The sequence below is a fragment of the Heterocephalus glaber genome, unplaced genomic scaffold (genome assembly GCF_053883595.1).
Source record: "Heterocephalus glaber isolate CG9 unplaced genomic scaffold, H.glaber_assembly_v1.0 deba00001479, whole genome shotgun sequence".
Lineage (NCBI taxonomy): Eukaryota > Metazoa > Chordata > Mammalia > Rodentia > Bathyergidae > Heterocephalus > Heterocephalus glaber.
In genome coordinates, this window is record NW_028258316.1 from 5,402,554 (window position 1) to 5,421,502 (window position 18,949).

The following is an 18,949-nucleotide window of genomic DNA, read 5'->3' on the forward strand; positions in this document are numbered from 1 at the left end:
AGGATCAGCACAATGCCCCTGCCACCAGTCACGGGAGACCCCTGGGAAGGGAGTCTCGACGGCCGCCAGTGCAGCAGCGCCGTGGGCAAGGCAGGCTGCTCCTGCAGACAGGAAAGGGTGTGCAAGGAAACCCAGAGCGGGCAGCTACAGGCTTACACTTCTTTGTAAGGTGAGGGTGGGGGAGAGAAATCTGTGGCTTCATAAAAACCCCAAGGCCTGGCTGCCTTCTGCAAAGCCCGCCTCCCGTCGCCATACCTCCCCCAGCCCGTGTCCCCAGGGAGACCCGCGCCACCTTCTCGCCTCCATCCCCAAAGCCCCAGCATTGGCCTGACACATAGCAGGTGCTCAGCCAGGACAGAATGGCGAATGCAGGTGTGCACTCACAGGGACACTAGGATCCTATTGCTGCGCGGCTCTGGTTCTCCCGGGCCCTGCGCCAGCCCCCACACTGCCTTGCTCAGTGCCCCACAAGCCCCAGCCTGCCTTGGAGCTCTGGAGCTCTGGGCTCTGACAGCACAGGGTGCGGCAGGAGAGCAGGCCCGTGTCTCCCTCCTGCAGCAAGGACGGTGCGGCAGCTGCGTGCTTCCTGCGGTGCTGGTGCCAGTGCCAGAGGTGGAACAGGGAGCTGGGGGACAAAGCAGCACCCTAGGCTGCCAGGAGCCGGCAGGCACAGCTGGGAGGGGCGTGGCGGTGGCCAAGGGCCCTGTCATCTCTTCCCCGACTGCCCTCCCAGAACGCCCTGCGGGAGGCCTCCTCCTGCTCCTCCACAGCTTCAGCTCTGTGAGTTCCCCTGAGCCAGAAGCCAGCATGGGGCCTGGGAGCTGGCCACAGAGGAGAAGGAAGTAGCCGGATGCAGACCACACACCACACACAGCCCTGTGGTCCGGGAGCCACCCTCTCTCCAGCCTGTTTCTCCATCTGTAAAATGGGGCCACTCCCAGGGCTCACCGCAGGGTGCTGCTCTAGAAGCCAGTGCAGCGCTGCCCACAGGGCTGGGGGACATTGCGGGAAGTGGCCTTGTCACCCTCCCTTCGTGGGATGAGCCAGCTGGCACTGCAGACGCCTCCAGGATCCCTTCTGCTGCCACCCACTGCTTGTCTTATTCTGCTGGGATGTTTGGTTATTATCCAGGGAATTTGGAAAACAGAAAATATAAGATGACAAAAAACACCCATAATCGACAGTCCCACCATCCAACTGGGGGCCACAAAGGGACTCTGAGAAGGAGGCCACCATCCTGCTTCCTCTCCCAAAAGCTCTCCCCGAATGCCCACACCTGACCCCAGTGCTCCTCTTTCCCTGGCCCACTCCTGATGTGTTGGCTGCCCGGTGGGCTGGGTTCTGGAACCCCAACTTTTCCAGGGGAGAGGCGGCCGTCATGGGTGACAGAGTGGCAAGTGCTGTCTGGCTTGTCACATGTGCAAGGGGCAAAGGGGACAGTGGCCTGAGGACCCAGCCTCTAGCCCTGCAGGCCTGTGCTACAGTCCCAGGTCACGGGGTAAGGCTCAGGCCAGTCAAGGGACCCTGACTGGGTTCACTCAGAGTGGCAGCAGCTGCCCAGGGCACTGGAGGAGATGGACTCACAGCATTATGATCTGTGATTCATTGCTGATGTCTGCCAGGAGCACAGGAGGGGACAGAGAGGGCAAGGAGGCCACTGTTCAGCCATCTAGGTCTGGGTCACTGATGGGAGTGGGCTCTCCGGGGGGGGGGGGCTGGCCCAGCGAGACACCAGAGGATATTCAGTGAGTCCACAGGACTTCTTGGTGAAGAAAGAGTCATTATTTCCTTTCTAGGGTCTTTAGGGAAAGAGCCACTGTAGTAGGGAGTGGGTGTCACAGGCCCGAGGTCCCAGCCTGCCATAAAAACCCAAAGTCCTGCCCATCTTGGATTCAGGTTTCCTTTTCTCCATGCTGCTGTCCTGGCCGGTAACCATCGGTTTCTGCTGGGTCCCAGTGTCTGGGGCAGCACCTAGCTCAGAATGTGTGTTCCATCCATGCCAGCACCTCAGACCCCAGTTTCCCACCTACATAGCCAGGCGGGGCTTCTCAGCCTCAAGGCTGCTCCACAGGGTGCAGAAAAGGAGGGACAGTGGTCATCAGGTTCACTACCCAGCACCACCAGAGAGCGCACCCAGGGCTCTGCTCCAAGCCATGGGGTCTGCGCACTACTGCGACCCTCACTGTCCAGGTGGGGAAACCAAGGCTCCGCGCCAGTCATGGTCCCACTTCACTCAGCTGGGAGTCAGGAGGGCCCCTGTGTCACTGTCCACTGTGACAGCACCCCTTTCTGGGAGGCCTGGGGATGCGTTAGGGTTTGGATCTAGAATGTCCCGGAAGGCTCATTTGGTCAGAGGCAGGGCACTGGAAGGGAACTGGAACGTGGGGCGCCATACTCATCAGATATGTTAGGAGGTGGGGCCTGCGTGGAGTGGTCCCCAGCCTGTGACCTGGAAGGGTCCATTGGCTCCTCCCTTCTCTCCTTCTGCTTCCTGGTCACCATGACATGCACCGCTTCCCTCTGCTAAGCCCTTCTACCATGCTTCTCTGCCTTTCAGGCAGCTGGCCATTGACTGAATACCCTAAAACCGTGAACCAAATTAAACTTCTCCTCCTTAATTATGGGGCCACCAGGAGGAGGGGACAGCTCACCTCTGTCTGTGTGTGTGTGTTTTGTTATATTTTGTTTTATTTTTATTTTTTATTTTTGGTACCAGGGATCGAACTCAGGTCCTTGCATTTGCGCAGCAGGTGGTGAAACCACTGATCTAAATCCCCAGCCCATTTTGTTTTATTTTTCGAGACAGAGTCTCACTATGTAGCCCAGGCTGGGCTCGAACTCTTGGTGATCCTCCTGCCTCCACCTCCCAACTCCTGGGATTACAGGTCTGCAACACCATGCCTGGCTTGCCATGTCTGTCTCTTATTAGCCTCCCAATGACACTGACCCCTGCTCTGCTGTGTCCCGGGCTCCTCAGGGATGCTGGGCCTGCTAACAGCTCCAGGAAGCCTCTGCTACATCGTTCATCTGTCACTCAAATATCCACACTGAGGTAAGAGCCCAGGTCTGGGGTCTCAGCCTCAGTTTCCTCGTCTGACACATGGCGGGGAGAGGCCATGTGCACCCCAGGATGGCACCTGGGAGTCAATCAGATCATAAGCACCAAGGGCAGCTGGGCCCTGGGGACACAGCACAGGTCCCGGAGCCAGGGGGAGGCTGAAAACAACCAGAGTGGCCCAGGTTGTCAAGGGGAAGCTCAGGTTGGGGGTGCTGAGAGAGGCCTCACACGGCTCCCGACTGCCCCAGTCACAGTGACACACAAGCCAGCCACCCCATCCCTGAGCTGGGGCAGACATCACTAATCCATCACAGAGCTCAGTCTGCAACCTCAGAACCCTTCCTTACACAGCTGCCAGGCAGCCACTGCAGAGGACCAGAGCTGGCGCCCAGAGGAGACCCACCTGCCAGCCTCTATCTGGTCCACACCATTGTTTTATAAGAGGCAACTGAGGCAGAGAGGGAAAGAGGCTTCTCAAGGTCACAAGAGGAAGCACCCACACGCCCCAACCAGTTCCACTGAAAGCAGAGACCAAGGGCACAGACTGGCCCCTCGGGGTACCCAGCCCCCCTACCCCTCTGCCAGTACAGAGCCCCCGCTGGCCCCAGCACGGGGACCACAGCTACTCACCACTGCTGCACCTCCTTCTCCGTAACTGCAAGAGAAAATACAAGAGCGGCCTTTAGCTCAGGATGTGGTCCTGGCAGCCCCTCCTGCCCCCCTGCCCCACAGCCCTCCTGCCCACCCAGGCCAGGCAGACAGGACCACATGCCCTGGTGAAGGGAGGTGGCACTGGCCATGTCCTCCTGTCCCCCCTCTGAGACCCCCGCCGTGCCCCGGACACCCCGGCTTCACTGGTCGGGGGGCCCATCCTGTCCCCAGGCTGAGCGGGACCATTGCTCTGCCCCTCGACCCCTGCCTCCCCCTCCCCCAGCACTTCCAGGGCCCAGCCACTTCTGTATGGGGAGCTGCAACCCCAAAGCCGGACCAAGCTGTGCAAAAAACAAACCAACGTCCGCTCTGAAAGCACTGAGTCGGGCCAGGCCGGAGCCAGACCTCGGTTCTCTCTAAAGTGACCAAAGGAGACATCAAACCACCCCTAGGGCCACCCTCTCCCCTTCTCCCCTCTGTGTGACCAAGGGGAGCCCCTGAGCTCCCTGTGCCTCGGTTTCCCTGTTTGTAAAGCAGGCAGAATAGCACCTGACACACGGAGCTGTCCCCAGAATTCAATCCCAAGGGGCACAGAAGCTCCTGGGTCCCCAGAGTGGGGGCGGCCAGGCACACGGGGGGCTCAACACAGGTGTGTGGGGTGAAGGACGCGTGGGGAACAAATGAGTGAATGGAGGGGGGACAGGAAGGCCGTGCCGGTGGCAAAGGAGCCGGAATCTGCTCCGGGGACATGGCGGCGAGCCCGGGGTCTCTAACATGTGTGGTCACGCAGACTTGGGGGGCCCACGCTGCAGAACCCCTCGCAGCTCCCGGACACCCAGTGCCTGAAGAGCTGGGTCTGACTCCCACGGCAGCATGGAGAGAAGGAAAACCACTTCCCTGTCAGAACCGAGGTTTCCTCATCTGTAGAATGGGCTGTGCTCACTGCTCTGCACCTGCACAAGAGCCCCACAGCTGAGAGACGGCAGGGCAGGGCCCTCCCTGGACAGCTCCCCTCCCCGCTTCCCACACAGCGTCGCCAGTGAGCTGCACGACCTTGTGTGACCTTGGCAAGGGATGGCATCCTGCACACAGCTGGTGGGGAAGACCTGCACGGCAGGGCCACTGCTGAGCTCGGCCAGGTCTCACGGGACCTGGGTCCGATGTCTCCACCTCCCGAGTCCCTGCTGGGGTCTCCTCGGTCGCCAACCCCAGCCTCCCCTGGGCTACCCACCAAGCCCCCAGAAGCCGCAGAAGGCAGAGGGGGCATGGCTGGCTGGCTGTCCCCAACACAGAACCCTGGGTAACAGCCTCTGGCCTCTCCATCACGGCCATATCCCTCCCCGCCCCACTGTCCCAACTCCCGATGAGCACTTTTCTTGAAATCCCCTCGTTTTGTTCCCATGGATTTGCCTAATCAGCTTCAGTCAGAGCGGTAATGGCCTGCACACAGCCAGTGACTTGTGTCTGTGGGTTCTTCCTAATATACAATAAAGACAAAGCGGGCATGGTGGTGCACACCTATAGTCCCAGCACTCGGGAGGCTGAAGCAGGAGGATCCCCATGAGTTCGAGGCCACCCTGGGCTACAAAGCAAGACCCTGTCTCAAAAACCAAAACAAAACAACAAAAAAAGACGTAACTATTAAAATAAAAGGTGATTGTCCTTGGTCCAAGCCAGCCTCTGCAGTCATAAAACAGTGCAACACTATGTGTCCCTAAATGGCCACCATGGGGAGGGATGAGTCATCCATGGAGCGAGTGCCCCTGCCCTGAGTCAGGTCAGGAGAACACACGTGGACAGACCCAGCATGAGGGACAAACCCACCAGCCAACCAGCCGGGCGCCTCGGAAAGCCAACAGCATGCAAAGCCAGGTCGGAGGAATGTTCCGGAAAAAGCAAAGAGCCGGGGCCACCAAACATAACTCAGGGTGTGTGGACGGCATGGGGACCAGGAGGGACGGGAGGCCGGTGGGGACAGCTGGGGCGCTGCCCGGGGCTCCGGTCCATCCGGGGCGCTGTGGCTTCCTGGTGGCACAGGCTGCCTTCCTCCCTCAGAGCCTGGCAGGAGTCCTGGGGGTCCTGGCCCCGCCCCCAGGCCGGTCCCACTACAGGCACCGGAAGAGGCCCCCTCCTCCCTCCTCCGCCCAGGTGACCTTCCCAGCCTCGGCTTCCAGGTCTTCCATCCCCCCGAGCCTAGCCTGCAGCCAAGCATGAAATTCCCAGGCCTGCAGCCTCCCTCCCTTCTCCCTGCCTGGCGGCTCCCAGCCGGGGCTCAGGGCTCAGGGTCCAGGCCCTGGTGGAGCCCCGCCCAATGTCCCTTCCCTAGCAGTCTCCAGGCCACGCCACGCCCCCTCAGCCCCCACAGATCCGTGGCGGATGAAGGAAGGGTGGGAGTGGGGACCCTGGGCAGAGCAGTGGGGCCCACAGTGAGAGCAGGGCCCTGGGCTCCCGGCCTCTGGCCTGGGCCCATCCGTCCGTCCGCACAGCCCCAGTGTCTCCATGGACGCCCCCTTCCCGACTGCCCCACGCTGAGGCCATGTTGCCCAGCTCCGCAGAGCCCGCCCAGCAGGCTGCACGGGGTACCCAGAGAACAAAGCTCACAGTGATCCCAACGCCACCTCTCACCCCCTTTCCCCCCAGGCTTATGCAGCAGACAAGCAGGCCGGCCTCCTCTGAAGGCTGAGCCCTCATGTCCACAACAGAGTACAGGGGTCCTCTGGAGGGGGTCTTGTGTGTTTTGCAGTACTGACTGAACCCAGGGCTTCCCACTGAGCTCCATCCGCAGCCCTTTTGTATTTTTTATATGGAGTCAGGGTTGCCAAATTGCCCAGGGTGGGCAGGAATTTGCAGTCCTCCTGCCTCAGCCTCCCAGAGTGCTGGCCATGTGCCATCATGCCTAGATTTTGTTTTCTTTTTTCTTTGTGCAGTGCCTCACGCATGCTAGGCTAGCACACTACCACTGAATTACATCCCCAGGCCTTTTTATTTTATTTTGAGACAGGATTTTGCTAAACTGCCTAGGCTGGCCTTGAACTTGCTCTCCCCTTGCCTCAGTCTCCCAGGAGGCTAGGTTTCCAGATGTGTCCCTGTGGCACCACACTCTGCTGTGCTCTGGAGCTGTGGACAGAGAATGTGGCAGCTCTGAGGAGGCAGACGCAGGACAGAGCTGGGCTAGGAGCTCACCCCCTTCCCCCGGGCACTGATCTGACCCAGGCGACCTCCCCACACCCCAGGTGGAGACGCCCAGGGCCCTGCCCCTCCTCCCCCACGAGCACCTCCTTTCTGCCAGGAATAGGCCCAGGAGGAAGGCTGAGTCTGCTTTTCATTTCCCTAAAGCAAAATGCTTCAGCTCAAGGTGCTGAACGGGGAGCGGGGCTGAGGGGGCTCAAGGACAGACCCCAGCAGCAGCCCCTCCAGCATCTCAGGCTGGTGGCACTGGGTGCCCGGGGGAGAAAGCAGCAGGGCCTTTGGGCCTGGCCACCAGTGACCCCTCTGACTTTATTTACTCTGAGACAGGGTCCCGCTGTATAGATCAGGCCGGCCTGAAATTCATGGGGATCCTCCTGCGTCAGCCTCCCGAGTGCTGGGATGATAGGTGTGTCACTACGCCCAGCTGATCCCTCTTACTAACCCTGACATTCCCATCCCTCCAGACACCCTGACTACTGCTCCTCCTCCCTCCAGCCGGGCAGCTAGATGCAGACAAGCCTCCCTGTGCTCAGCCCTCTGCCCTGCAAGCTTCTTGGGGGTCGAAACCCTACTCCCCTCGATCCGGGCTCCCCCACATCTGCCTCTTCTCGGCCCCCACCTCTGTCCCCCACCTGGCAGCTGCCCACACCCCCATGTGGTCACCTCCGCCTCCCCGCCAGTGCCCTCATACTCTAGGCTGGGGGTCACAGGTCAGCAGGGTCCTGCTTTGGCTCTCTTTGCCTTTCTTCAGGTGCCACCAGCTGAGCTTACCAGGGAAGGGGGGACCACACCTCCTGGCCCCAGCCAAGCCTAGGAAGGGCGGTTGCCTGCAGGGAAGGCAGTGTGGGTCTCCCATGGGGCCTGGTTTCCAGGGGCCTGCACCTCAGTCTCCTGTCTGGCCTCAGTTTCCCTGTATGTAAAGGGAAGTGGCCCAAAGCAGATCCCAAAGGGTCTGAGGGCTGCACTAGGGGGACAGGAGGGAGCGAAATGCAGCGTCCACCAGCGTGGGGTGGGGGGTGCTGAGGCAGAAAGCTTCCCCCTGCCGTCCGGGAAGGAGCCAGGCCTCGGGGTGCACAGCCGGGAGAGGCTGCTCCGAGCCCTGCAAACCCCAAATCCAACCCCTTCTTATTTATGTATTAATCGTGGTGTCAGGGATTGAACCAGGACATCATGCATTCGAGAAGAGTGCTCTGCCGCTGAGCTACACCTCCAGCCCTTTTTAAAATTTTATTTTGATACAAGGTCTCACTAAGTTGCCCAGGCTGGCCTGGAACTTTCAAACCTCCTGCCTCAGGCTCCCAACAGCTGGGATTACAGGCGTGCCCACCACGGCAGGCCCATTTTCTTCCCAGCCCCTTGCGGTCCTCCTGAGTCCCGAAGAGTCCACTGGCTGAGCTTCTGTGCCCCCATCAGGCCCTGTCCCATGGCACAGGGGTTGCCCCTAGCCCATTTCCATGATGGAGAAATGCTCCACAGAGAGGTGCCTTTGCACTCATCGGGACAAAGCCTGAGCATTCTGATCTGCTCCCCACTTTGAAACTCAAGTTTCCTCATCTGACTGGTGGGGTAAAAATAATCATCCCAAGCTGGGTGCAGAGGTGCACATCTGAATCTCCGCTACTCAGGAGGCTGAGGCAGGAGGATACCCACGAGTTCGAGGCCAGCCTGTCTCAAAAAAAGTTTCTTTGTTTTCTCATAAAAGGTGAACCCACACATAGCACTGTGAGTTCAAGGTGCCTCCAGGCCCCATACTGTGCCAGGACCAAGGATCACCCAGAGGGGGCACTTCGATCCAGGCTGAGAGCATGGTGCAGCCGATATCCCAGGGTACTGATGGTGGCTGCTCTTATTAATAAGGTGTCCCAGCAGGGTGACGGGGCCAGTGAGGTGGGCACCCCGCAGGCTGGGCTTCCTCCCTCCTGCCCATCCCCTCCCCACAGCCCCAACAGCCCAGGTGGCAGCTCTGGCTCCAGCTTTGCCCTTTACGAGCCAAGGGTGTAGGCATGGCACTGCCTTGCCCACTGGGGTCACAGAAGTGACTCACCCCATCCTGCCCCAGGCCTGGGGGTAGAGGGGAAGCTGGGGCTGGCTGGCACAAGGGTGGGCTGTCACCAGGAGCCCAAGGAGGCAAGAGGTAAGTCGGGTGTTGGGGGTAGTGGTACACACCTACTATACCAGGCCGAGGCAGGAGGGCTGCCTCCGGGTCTGTTGGAGCTGGGGATGGGCACTGCTTGTGCCCCCCACAACCACTGTCTGCCTCCTTCCTATCACCTCCTGACCACAGGGGTCACCACCGTGTCCCGGTCCTCAGCGTGCCCCAGTCTTGGTGCACACCCGGACGATGCCATGCCTTCTGTCTGAAACACCCAGCCTCCCCCCAAACCCTCCTGCCTCATCCTCTTCCTGCTTTCTTATCTCCCACTCCTCCCTAGGTCGGGCTGCCAAGGTTGGCAAACAAAACTGCAGGGCACCCTGTTAAACTGCAATTCCAGATAAACAATGGCTGAGTCGTAGGTAAATCCTGGGCCCTGTCCCTTCAGGGGTCAGCTGAGATGTCACTCGAGTAGAAGCCCTCCTCCCTCCTCCAGGGGGTCAGAATCCCAGCATCCAACAGCCCTGGCCCCCGCACTGCAAGCCCACAGCAGCTGACTGCAGGGGAAGCCTGGCTTGGGGCAGAGATGCCTCTGGTCCCAGCCCGCGGTCGGCATCACAGCGGCAGGGCCTCCTCCCCGTCGGTGCCCTGAGCCCTGCTCCAGAAAGGCCCGGGCTTGGAGCCGAGCTCACAGGGACCGAGCCAGGGACGGTTGCCCTTGGTGTTAATTAAATCACGCACAGAGGAGGCCCAAGAGCCCTGGTCACAGACAACGTGGGGACGACAGTGGCTTGAGTGGCCTGGGGGGCTGCGGAGTCCCCGAAGGAGTCGCATTCAGGGTGCCAAGGGGCAGGCGAGTGGCAGGCAGGGCGGGCGCTGAGCCCCAGAACAGGCGCCGCGGGTTTGGGAACAGAGAGAAAGCGCTGCTTTCCCCCAGAGCGCCAAAAATAGCCGACCGCCTGCCTGGAACCAAGAACTGGGGCTCCTACCGCGCAGGCGCAGGGCGGGGAGGGGACAGGCCGCTGGCGGGGCTGGGACCCCGCCCTCTGCTGGCCCAGGAGGGGAGAGGGCCGTGGGGTCCCCACTAGGGCCGGCAGAGGCCCAGGGCGCCCCAGCCCCCCACCCCAGAGGGACCAGAACACCAAGAGCCTGGACGGAAGCGAGGGGACTTCACCCATTCACCAGCCCGCCGGTTTCTGCGTCTGTTTTCATTCATTCCAGCAGATCTGCTGCAGGCGGAGCCCTGGACCCAGGGCTGCGGCAGGAAACCATGAAAGGAGAACCAGCCCGGCCTCAAGGTGCTCAGGAGCAAGGGAAGATGGAGTGGAAGCTGTGTGTGGGCAGGGAGGGGTCCCACCCGGGCCGCGGGGAGGAGGCACACGCAAGGGCTGGAGGTTAAACCGCCTCTGTGCTGCCAGAGGCCTAGTTCAGAGGTCACTCACCTACCCTGGAACCGACCCCCCAAGACTGTTTTCCCAGTCCACATATGAACCCACCAGGAGGCACAGGAGGAATTCAAAGCCTGGGATGGGCGGGGAACTTTTGCCCATGTTTTCCCTGATCCCAGCCACCATCTGCCCATTTTATAGATGGGCTAAGGGAACCTGGTGGGAAAGGGAGGGCTGAGGTCCAGGCATCAATAAGCAAAGGTGCTGGATTTGAACCCAGGCCTAGCAAGGCTGAGCAGGAGCAGCCGACCCCAGCAGGCCAGACATACTGCCTCGACCCCTCCCTCAGCTCCAGAGGTTCCGGCCAGGATGCAGCCAGAGATTTGTCTCCAAATCCCGAGGTCTTTCTGGTCCCCATAACAGCTTCTGGGCTTAAAAAGAAAAAGGGGGGCCACTTCCTGTCCCCCAAAGGCTGAAGCAGAGTGGCCATGGCCCCAAGACTGGAGAGAGAACTGCCCGACTCGGCCCGTGCTACTCCTGCCTGGTTAAACATTCCTCAAAGCCGCATTCCTCCTGCCCTGTGCCCCACCAGGAATCCAGAGCACAAGGCGGACGCTTCCAGGGCCAGCTCCCAGCATGGCTACAAAGGCCAGAGGACAGGCAGCCGCCGGGGTCCCCTCCGTCACTGGGCCCCTGTGTGGCTGTGTCCGGGCACCCACAGACTCAGTCTCTGCCTGGTGCCGCAGACACGCCCTGGGAGGCCTGGGCTGTGTGGGTGCTGGCCAGGGCGGGGCTCCTCAGGGGCCTCAGGCTGTGCCTCACCTCCCAGGCCCGGGGGCAGTGCCCCAAGAGCGGGGACAGTGCCAGCCCTGAAGTGGGGCATTGCCTGGGCTCACAGCCAGAGACTGTGACATAGGCACATCGCTGCCCATGGTCAGCACCAGGGCCTCGGAGATGGATGTGGGCAGGGGACAGGAGCACTGGCCCACAGGCTCCCGTCATGGCTTCCTGGACACCTCCTCCTGTGCGTCTGTATCTCCCTGACCCCCAAGAGCCCGTGCGCTCATAGGTGGGGCTCAGAGCTGACTTGCTGAGGGGCGTGGTCTGGCTGGGAGTAGCAGATCTCTGGGGGCGTGGCCTGGAAGGGCCCGCCCCTCACTGTCCGCTTCCTGTCTGCCAAGTCCTGAGCAGCTCTCCACCTCCAGGCCCTTCCACCACGCCTGATATTTGCTCAGGTAATTGGTCATGGCTGCCTCACACACCCCCAAGGCCTCAGCCCTGCCTCCTTCCTGAAGGAAGCCAAGGCAGAAGTTGCCCACAATCCTCCCAGGAGACAAAACACCTGGAAGCAGCAGAGCCCCCCCTTTGCAGCTGTTAGGATCTACCCACTGTCCGACCCAGGATGCCGGGCCAGTGCCTGATGCTCCAGCAGCGGCTGGGATGCCTCCGGTGACAGGGTGCTCACCACCTACACAGGCAACTCTAAGGTCCCGGGATGCAGAGATCACAGCAGTAAGGCTCAGGGTGGGGAGGCTGTGGCTTTGCCAGCACAAAGACCTGACCCCATGCCCAGGCCGGGAAATGTCTACGCTTCTTCCTCTTTGTCTCTAACGTGGGCCCAGGGGTGGGGACTGTAGCCGCCAACGCCTGTCCTCAGTACTCCTGGCCTGAGAACTTGGTAGCTATAGTCATCACTGCCGTCGCCCCTCCCCACAGTACAGACCCCAGGGCCCAGCAGGGCCACGGCAAGAGGGGACAGAGAGAGGTGGCAGCCACATCACCAATGCCAGGGTCGCAGCCAAGCCCCCTGATCCGGTTTCCGGCCTGGCTGTGTCTCCTCCCAGCGCCCCCGCCCCCGGGCACAGCTACATTTACAACCTGCACGCACGCGCACCGGCTCTCCCACTCCTCACTCGTGCTGTGACCCCGTCACTCACGCTCGCAGCATGCACACGTGAGTCAGGGCTTACACACGTGACCCACAGCGCCCACCCTGCCAGCAACACCCACGATCACAGGCTGTCCCCGGAGCCTCCAGAGCCCCCGTGTAGACCCTTCCCCAGGTCCTGGGGTGCACGGTGCAGTAAGACAGGGCTCGAACCCACAGGCAGCACCCTGCCTGGCCTCATCTGTAAAACAGGGACACACGGGGCTCCCAGGAGGAGTGGATGACAAATGCCACGAGCACAGGTCAGGGCCCTGGGCCAGAGGAGACATGTATAATACCAGGGGGACTGGTAACTCCCAAGTCACCGTGGCAGCCACCACTGTTCTGGGACTGAAGCCCTGGGAGGTTGCTCCTGCATGTGCACACAGATTGGAAGCCTAGCTGGGCGTGGTGGTGCACACCTATCATCCCAGCACTTGGGAGGGTGAGGCAGGAGGATCGCTGTGAGTTCGAGGCCACCCTGGGGGTCTGAGTTTAAGGCCAGCCTGACCTACATAGTGAGACCTTGTCTCAAAAAAAAATAAGTTAGAAGCCAAGCATTCTGAAGCTCGCCCTTCCTCCCAGACCCTTCATGCTGGGGGAGCTGACATAGAAGGATCAAGCCATGACCCGGCCAGGGAATGGGGAGGCCGTCCATGTTCATGCCCCCAGGAGAGCCCGGCAGAGTGGCCAAGGACTCCTGTCCCCCTGTGGGGCTGCCTTCCTGGGGAAGCATTTAGTGAGCACTTACTATGTATGTGTCAGGCCTTGTGCCTGCCTGCAGGAGGCCCTGCTGTCCAGCCCTTCTCACGGCAAGGTCCCCGTGGCTTCCAGCCCACCACCTGCTCTCCCTGAGATCCCTGCAAGCTACTCTGTCCCCTCCCTGGCCAGCAGACGTCCCAGTTGCTGTGCAAACTGTCCTATCCTGTGTGACAGACCCGGACACGCCCCTTCTGCAGATTCGAGGCCTTCCTTCCCCACCCAGCACCGACAGGTTTGGGACAAGGCCAGCCTGAAGGCCCGATGGCCATGGCCCTGAGGAGTGCGGACGCCCCATCCACCACTCACCCACCCCGAAGCACAGGCAGAAGCACCCATGGGTGTCACCTGGGTTCCCCCGCCTGCCTGCTGCGTGATCTGGAGGACAAGTGTGGCCTGTGGGCCCCAGTCTGTCCTGTCTGTCTGTAAAGTGAAGGCATTTTATTCCTGGTCCCCGAGTCTCTGCCAGCGCTTCGATGCCAGGGTTCTATTTAGCAGTAATCGAAGAAATGAACTTGAAACGGCGGACTTCCGCCTCTCTTCCCCGTGACGTTGGCAACGATGAAGAAAACAAGAATGCCCAGGGCCGGTGAGAATGCAGGACAGCAGGCCCTCTCCTCCACTTTGGCTGAAAATGTAAATTGGAGCAATCTTCTGGAGAGCAATTTACACTTCTTAATCAAAAGCTTTTTAAAACGGCCCCAGCTTTTAACACATAACCCCTTTTTGGTTTCTTATATTTAGGGGAAAACACGTGTGAAGATTCAGTAAAGAGAAGTCTGTCACAGCACTATTGAGGGGAAGAAGGAACCTGGCTGTCCAATGACCGGAAGTCAATAAAGTATGTTATAGCTGGGCAGAGTGGCCAGCACTCAGGAGGCTGAGGCAGGAGGGTTGCTGTGAGTTCGAGGCCAGCCTGGGTTTCATAGTGAGTTCAAGCCCAGCCTGAACTATGAATATAGTGAGACCCTGTCTCAAAACAAACAGACAAAAAATTACATTTCTGTGATGCACCACTTAAAAAAAATGTTTTAGGAGAATGGTTGATGGCAGGGACAGACATTCCCATCGGGTTTTTTAAAGCTAGAAAATAAAAAGTAGATAATCCCAAATTTACAAAACAGTGAAAGTTACCCTGAGTCTTCCTCCTAGTACATCTGGGATCTGTCCTTCCTGTCACCTCTGGTCCATCACCGTGATTACCTGTGGGCTCCATTACTGTCCCCTGCCATCTGTTCTTTGAGTCCTCGCCAAGAATGATCTTTCCAAACCAAGTCAGGGGGCCTGTGGTCTCCCTTCCAGAGCGCCCCACCCATTTGGGAAACATCCAGCTGCCCTTCCGGGCCCTCCTTGGCCTGGCCCCCTCTCAGCCATGTCCCCCACAGCCAACACTCTGCAGCTGGGTTCATCCCGAGCCTGGGGGAGCTGGGTGCCAGGGGGCAGCTGGGCTCCACAGCCAGGCGGGGAGGGTCCCCTCTGGTGGACAAGACGGCTGCCAGAGAGGCTGGAAGATCCCTCAGATCCAGGCACCATGCTGGGCCCTGCTGAGTGTGGTGGTGCACACCTGTACTCCCAGAACTCTGGGAGGCTGAGGCAGGAGGATCACAAGCTCCAGCTCAGCCTGGGGAACTGAGTGAGACCCTGTCTCAAAACAGAAACTAAAGAGGGCTGAGATATAGCTCAGTGTTAGGGTGCTTGTCTATCCTGTGTGAGGCCTTGGGTGCCACCACCAACATCGCAGGGGAAAAAGCATAAAAGACCCTTCTGCTGCCCTCAGTCTCCCCAAATTCCAAGGCCTCCTGTGTAGCCCAGCTTCTAGAGGAAGAGGCAGGACAGGGCCAGAACCTCAGAATAGAGACAGTGAGTGACTTGCCCAGGGCTGCAGAGCCCAAGGAGGGAGGGCCTGGCCTGTTCTCCGGACCGAATCCCTCCCTTCCTGGGGTCCTTCTGGCCCTGGGTGGCTCATGCTGCCAGGCCATGGGGCCCCAACAGCTCTCCAGACAAAGGAGTCTCTATCCTCCGAGGGTCCCGCCAGGTCTCAGGACAGCCCTGACCGAGCGACCCAAGAGCCTCCCGCCAGGCATTGGCTGCTGCGTGCCAGGCACCGCCCTGGGCAACAGGGCAACGGCGGAAGAGGCTCAGGGCTGGCGGCAAGGTCAAGGTGCAGGGAGCAACAGTGACAAGGAGGAAGTGACCACCCTGGGCCCTAGGCGGAGCACCCCGGGGGCCGCCTGCTGCCTGGTGGGAAGAGCCAGGCCAAGGGAGGCTGAGCCTCGGCCTGGTGGGCACCTGGCTTTGGGAACCTTCAGAGACACCGCAGGGACTCCAAAACAACAATGTTACAGTGTAAGGAGAGCTGCTAACCACTTACTGCTGCTGCAAGTATCAGGCCCAAAGCTGCGGCTCACATCCCCCAGTCTACACGCCTATTTTTCAGATAGGAAACAGGCTACTGGGAGAGAGGCCTGGCCTATCCCCCAGCCTAGCACACAGGGATGCAATAGCCTCACCTCCAAGCTTCAAGAGACTGAGCGAGGCGGACCTCAGAGAAACCTGGCAGCGCTGACCACAGCCCTGCAAGTCCTGGCTGAAGCGGGTCGGAGGCAGGAAGAGGTCCCTCCTCCTACACCTGCTCCTGCCTCTGCCCACCTGCCACTCCCGGCTGGGGAGCGGTGCAACACCAGGCACTGATGTTTGGATCTTATCTGCAAAGGAGAAAATAATCAGCTGCAGATGTTCAGCTCAAAGATGAGGCATTTGGTCGGGCTGAATGCAGATGTGTCAGGGAGACCCACACAGCTGGCACCCCCCGGCCTTCCCCAGCTTCCTCACACGGACTCCCACTGAAGACAGCATGGCACCCACTGAGGCACGGACATCTGGGGTCCCCTCCAAACCCTCTTGACCCTGTAACCAATTGTGCACAAGGTGGCCTAGGACCCCCAGCATCTGACACGGCTCTGGTTCCTCCCAGAACCAAGGTCTGCACGAAGAACTCTTGTTAAGGATTCAAATTCCTGCCGGGCATGATGGCACACACCTGTAATCCCAGCTCTCAGCAAGCTGAGGCAGGAGGATCTCCATAAGGCAAAGCCAGCCTGAACCACATAGTGAGACAATGTCTCAAAAAAAAAAAAAAAGAGATACAAATTCCTGGGCTCTGGCTCAGACCTAAAGGCTAGGAAATATGGGAGTGAGGGGCACCCAGGCACCTTGGGACTTAAGCTCTCCTGGAAATGGGGACACCTGAGGGTCCTTGACCCCACCCACGGACAGAGCCCCCAGAACAAAAGGCAGGTGTCACCACACCCCATCAGAAGGAAGGCCACATGGAGGCCTGACCGGGACAGGCTTTCTCTGCATATCCTGCTGGGGAACATTTCATTTAGTGCACGGTACAGCCCCACTAGGTGCCGGGATCAGCAGGGACACAGCCGGGTCATGGCGCCCCCACCTGTGCCCACCCCAGTCAGGGCTTCCACAAAGGGACAGCACCCAAGCTACCCCCCTTCCCAGCCAGAGCTGTCCCAGGCCTGCTCAGGCTCTAAAAACAGCCTAGCCCAGCTCATGGGTTAAAACCCACTTTGTCAGCCAACTTCCACCCAGCTGACAGGTCTGCCCCGCAGGGGGCTGGACCAAGGACCCCTCCCAGGTCCCTCTGCCCTCAGAATGAATCACCGCAGGCTTACAGCAGCGACAGGCAGGGGGCAGCAGAGCCCCCTTGGGATGAGCTCCGTAGTCTCCCCTGGGCACAGCTTTGGCGTAATCATCTTCACGCAGGCTCAGCACCACCCTCGGCATCTTGGGCCTGCTGCTTTGCCCCTCAGCCTCAGTTTCCTCATGGGAAACGCAGATAGCAAGTCCCCACCATGTGTAGGGTCACTGCGGAGTTGACACACTGACAACACAAGGAGCTGGGCACATGACATGGTGATAACCAGGACACTGGGCCTCGCGCGGAGCATAGTGGCCCCTGCCCCACGCTGCCCAGGCTGCCTGTTCTGGAGAGGCCCAGGCACCCGCCCTCCCCGGCCCGCTGACAGCTGTGGGCCACATCTGAGCTGAGCTTACAAAAGGGCCCAGAGCACCTCACAGAACAGCAGCTGGACAGAAAGGGCCACCCAGCCCCGCTGAGTGAGACAGACAGCAGCTCCTGGCCAACCCCGGGCTGTCAGGAAGCCCTGCCTTGGTTCTGAGCACATGCGGGCGAGGGGCAGGGCCAGGCCAGACCTGCAGGCTGCGGGAAGGCCGCTGGCGTGGGGGCCGGAGCTGGGTCCAGGGCTCCATCTACACCCCAACCTCCCACCCCACCCCGGCGGTGCAATGGGCCCGGGGGGCCGCCCAGGGCCACTGCCCCTTCCTGGTCAAACAGCCAGGCCTGGTCTTCCCAGCCAGGGCCACGCATCCCCATCCCTGAAGAGAGCGGGTCCTCAGGACTCATTGACCTTAACCCCTGGCGCGCCGGGCCGCTCTGGAGAGGCTTCCGGGTGGGGGAAGCCAGGGTGCGAGCTGTGAAATGGGCAAGTGGACAGGGGTCCCTGAGACTGACCCTCAGACGGCAGAGCGCCAGCCTTCCTCCTGGGGGCTGCCCCAGAAGGCTCCCCGACGGAACCCACCTGGTCTGGTCGGCCTCCTGCGGTACCACAAACCCGCGTCCTGAGCGAAGTGGAGGGAGCCCAAGAATGCGGCACCCCGGGGCGCCCGGCGCCCTCCCCAGCGCCCTGCTGCGGTCTCGCCTTCTACACACGGGGCCCAGGGAGGGGGCGACGGGCGACCTCGCAGCAGCGGTGGCGGGCGCGTGAGTCACCCAGGGCCGAGTCACCGCACGGCGCGCCCCGCCCCCACCCGCACACCCCCCGCCCCACCCGAGCCTCTGCGTGGAGGGCGCCGCGGGGGGCTGGGGCGGCCCCGCGAACGGTGACAGGCGACACAGGGCCCGGGCTGGGGGGACAATAGGGCCAGGTGCGGGTCAGGCGCGCCCAGGCCTCCTAGTCCAGGCGGCGCGGATGCGGGGCGCGCGGGTCTGGGGGCGGGGAACCCCGCGTACTCACAGTACGTTTTCCTGGTCAGCTCCTCCACAACTTCGGGCTTCAACTTGCTGTTGGATTTCCCCATCCTCGGCAGCCGCGTCCCCGCCCCCGGGCCGGACCGGTCGGGGGCGCCCCCCTCCCCAGGAGCGGTGGGGCCGGGCTGGGCCGGGCCGGGGCCGCGCCTTTGTCTGCGCCGTGAGCGCGCAGCCCGGGCCGGGGGTCAGCGCGCTCCTCTGCCCCCCGCGGCGGGCCTGGCCGGGACGCCCGGGCGCGGGGCGCGGGGCGCGGGGAGGCCGGGGTGCGCGGGCCGCGCGGTCGTCCCTGGTTACTGGGCCGCGCGGCACACGCTCGCTGCTGCGCCGCCGCCCTGCGCACCCCGCCTCCCTCCCTCCCTCCCCCGCTCCCCCGCGCCGCCGGGGCTGGACCCGCAGCCGCCACTCAGCGCCGGCGCCACCCCACCCCCCCGCCCCCGCGCGCCCGGCGCCCCCCATCCTGCGTCCTGGGCGGGGCTCCACACCCCCTCCGCCCACCGAGTGCCCTGGGGACCGAGCCAGGCTCCATTCATTCATTCCGCAAGGCGCAGGTCGCTGTGGGGAACACCTACCGAGCTCCTGGGGACGGTGACCTCCAAGCCTAGGGTGAGGGAGGGAGGGGTGGGACCTGCAGGGGAGCAGGCCTGACCCAGAGGGGCCCACACCCTCGGTTGCACAGGGTCCGGACCCTGCCTGAGTGGCTGAGCCGGGAGAGGAGGGACAGGGCCCGTGGGCACCGCGTGAGGTCTCTGCCCAGACCGGGGCTCTGTCCCCAGCACCCGACAGCTTCCTGGCAGCGTGACAGGGTCCCGCTGCCTTGTGT

General features: G+C 61.5%; 1 protein-coding gene across 1 annotated transcript in view; it reads right to left on the reverse strand.

Annotated features, from left to right (window-relative positions):
* Positions 1-18,417, reverse strand: part of Ncs1 (neuronal calcium sensor 1) — a 36,532-nt gene extending 18,115 nt beyond the window's left edge. The window contains exons 1-2 of the mRNA XM_004849113.3: positions 18,116-18,417; positions 3,689-3,713 (exon numbers count right to left, since the gene is read on the reverse strand). Coding sequence (XP_004849170.1) covers positions 3,689-3,713; positions 18,116-18,179 — 89 coding nt within the window. The 5' untranslated portion in view covers positions 18,180-18,417. The remainder of the gene's footprint in view (positions 1-3,688; positions 3,714-18,115) is intronic.
* Between the last annotated feature and the right edge of the window lie 532 nt (positions 18,418-18,949).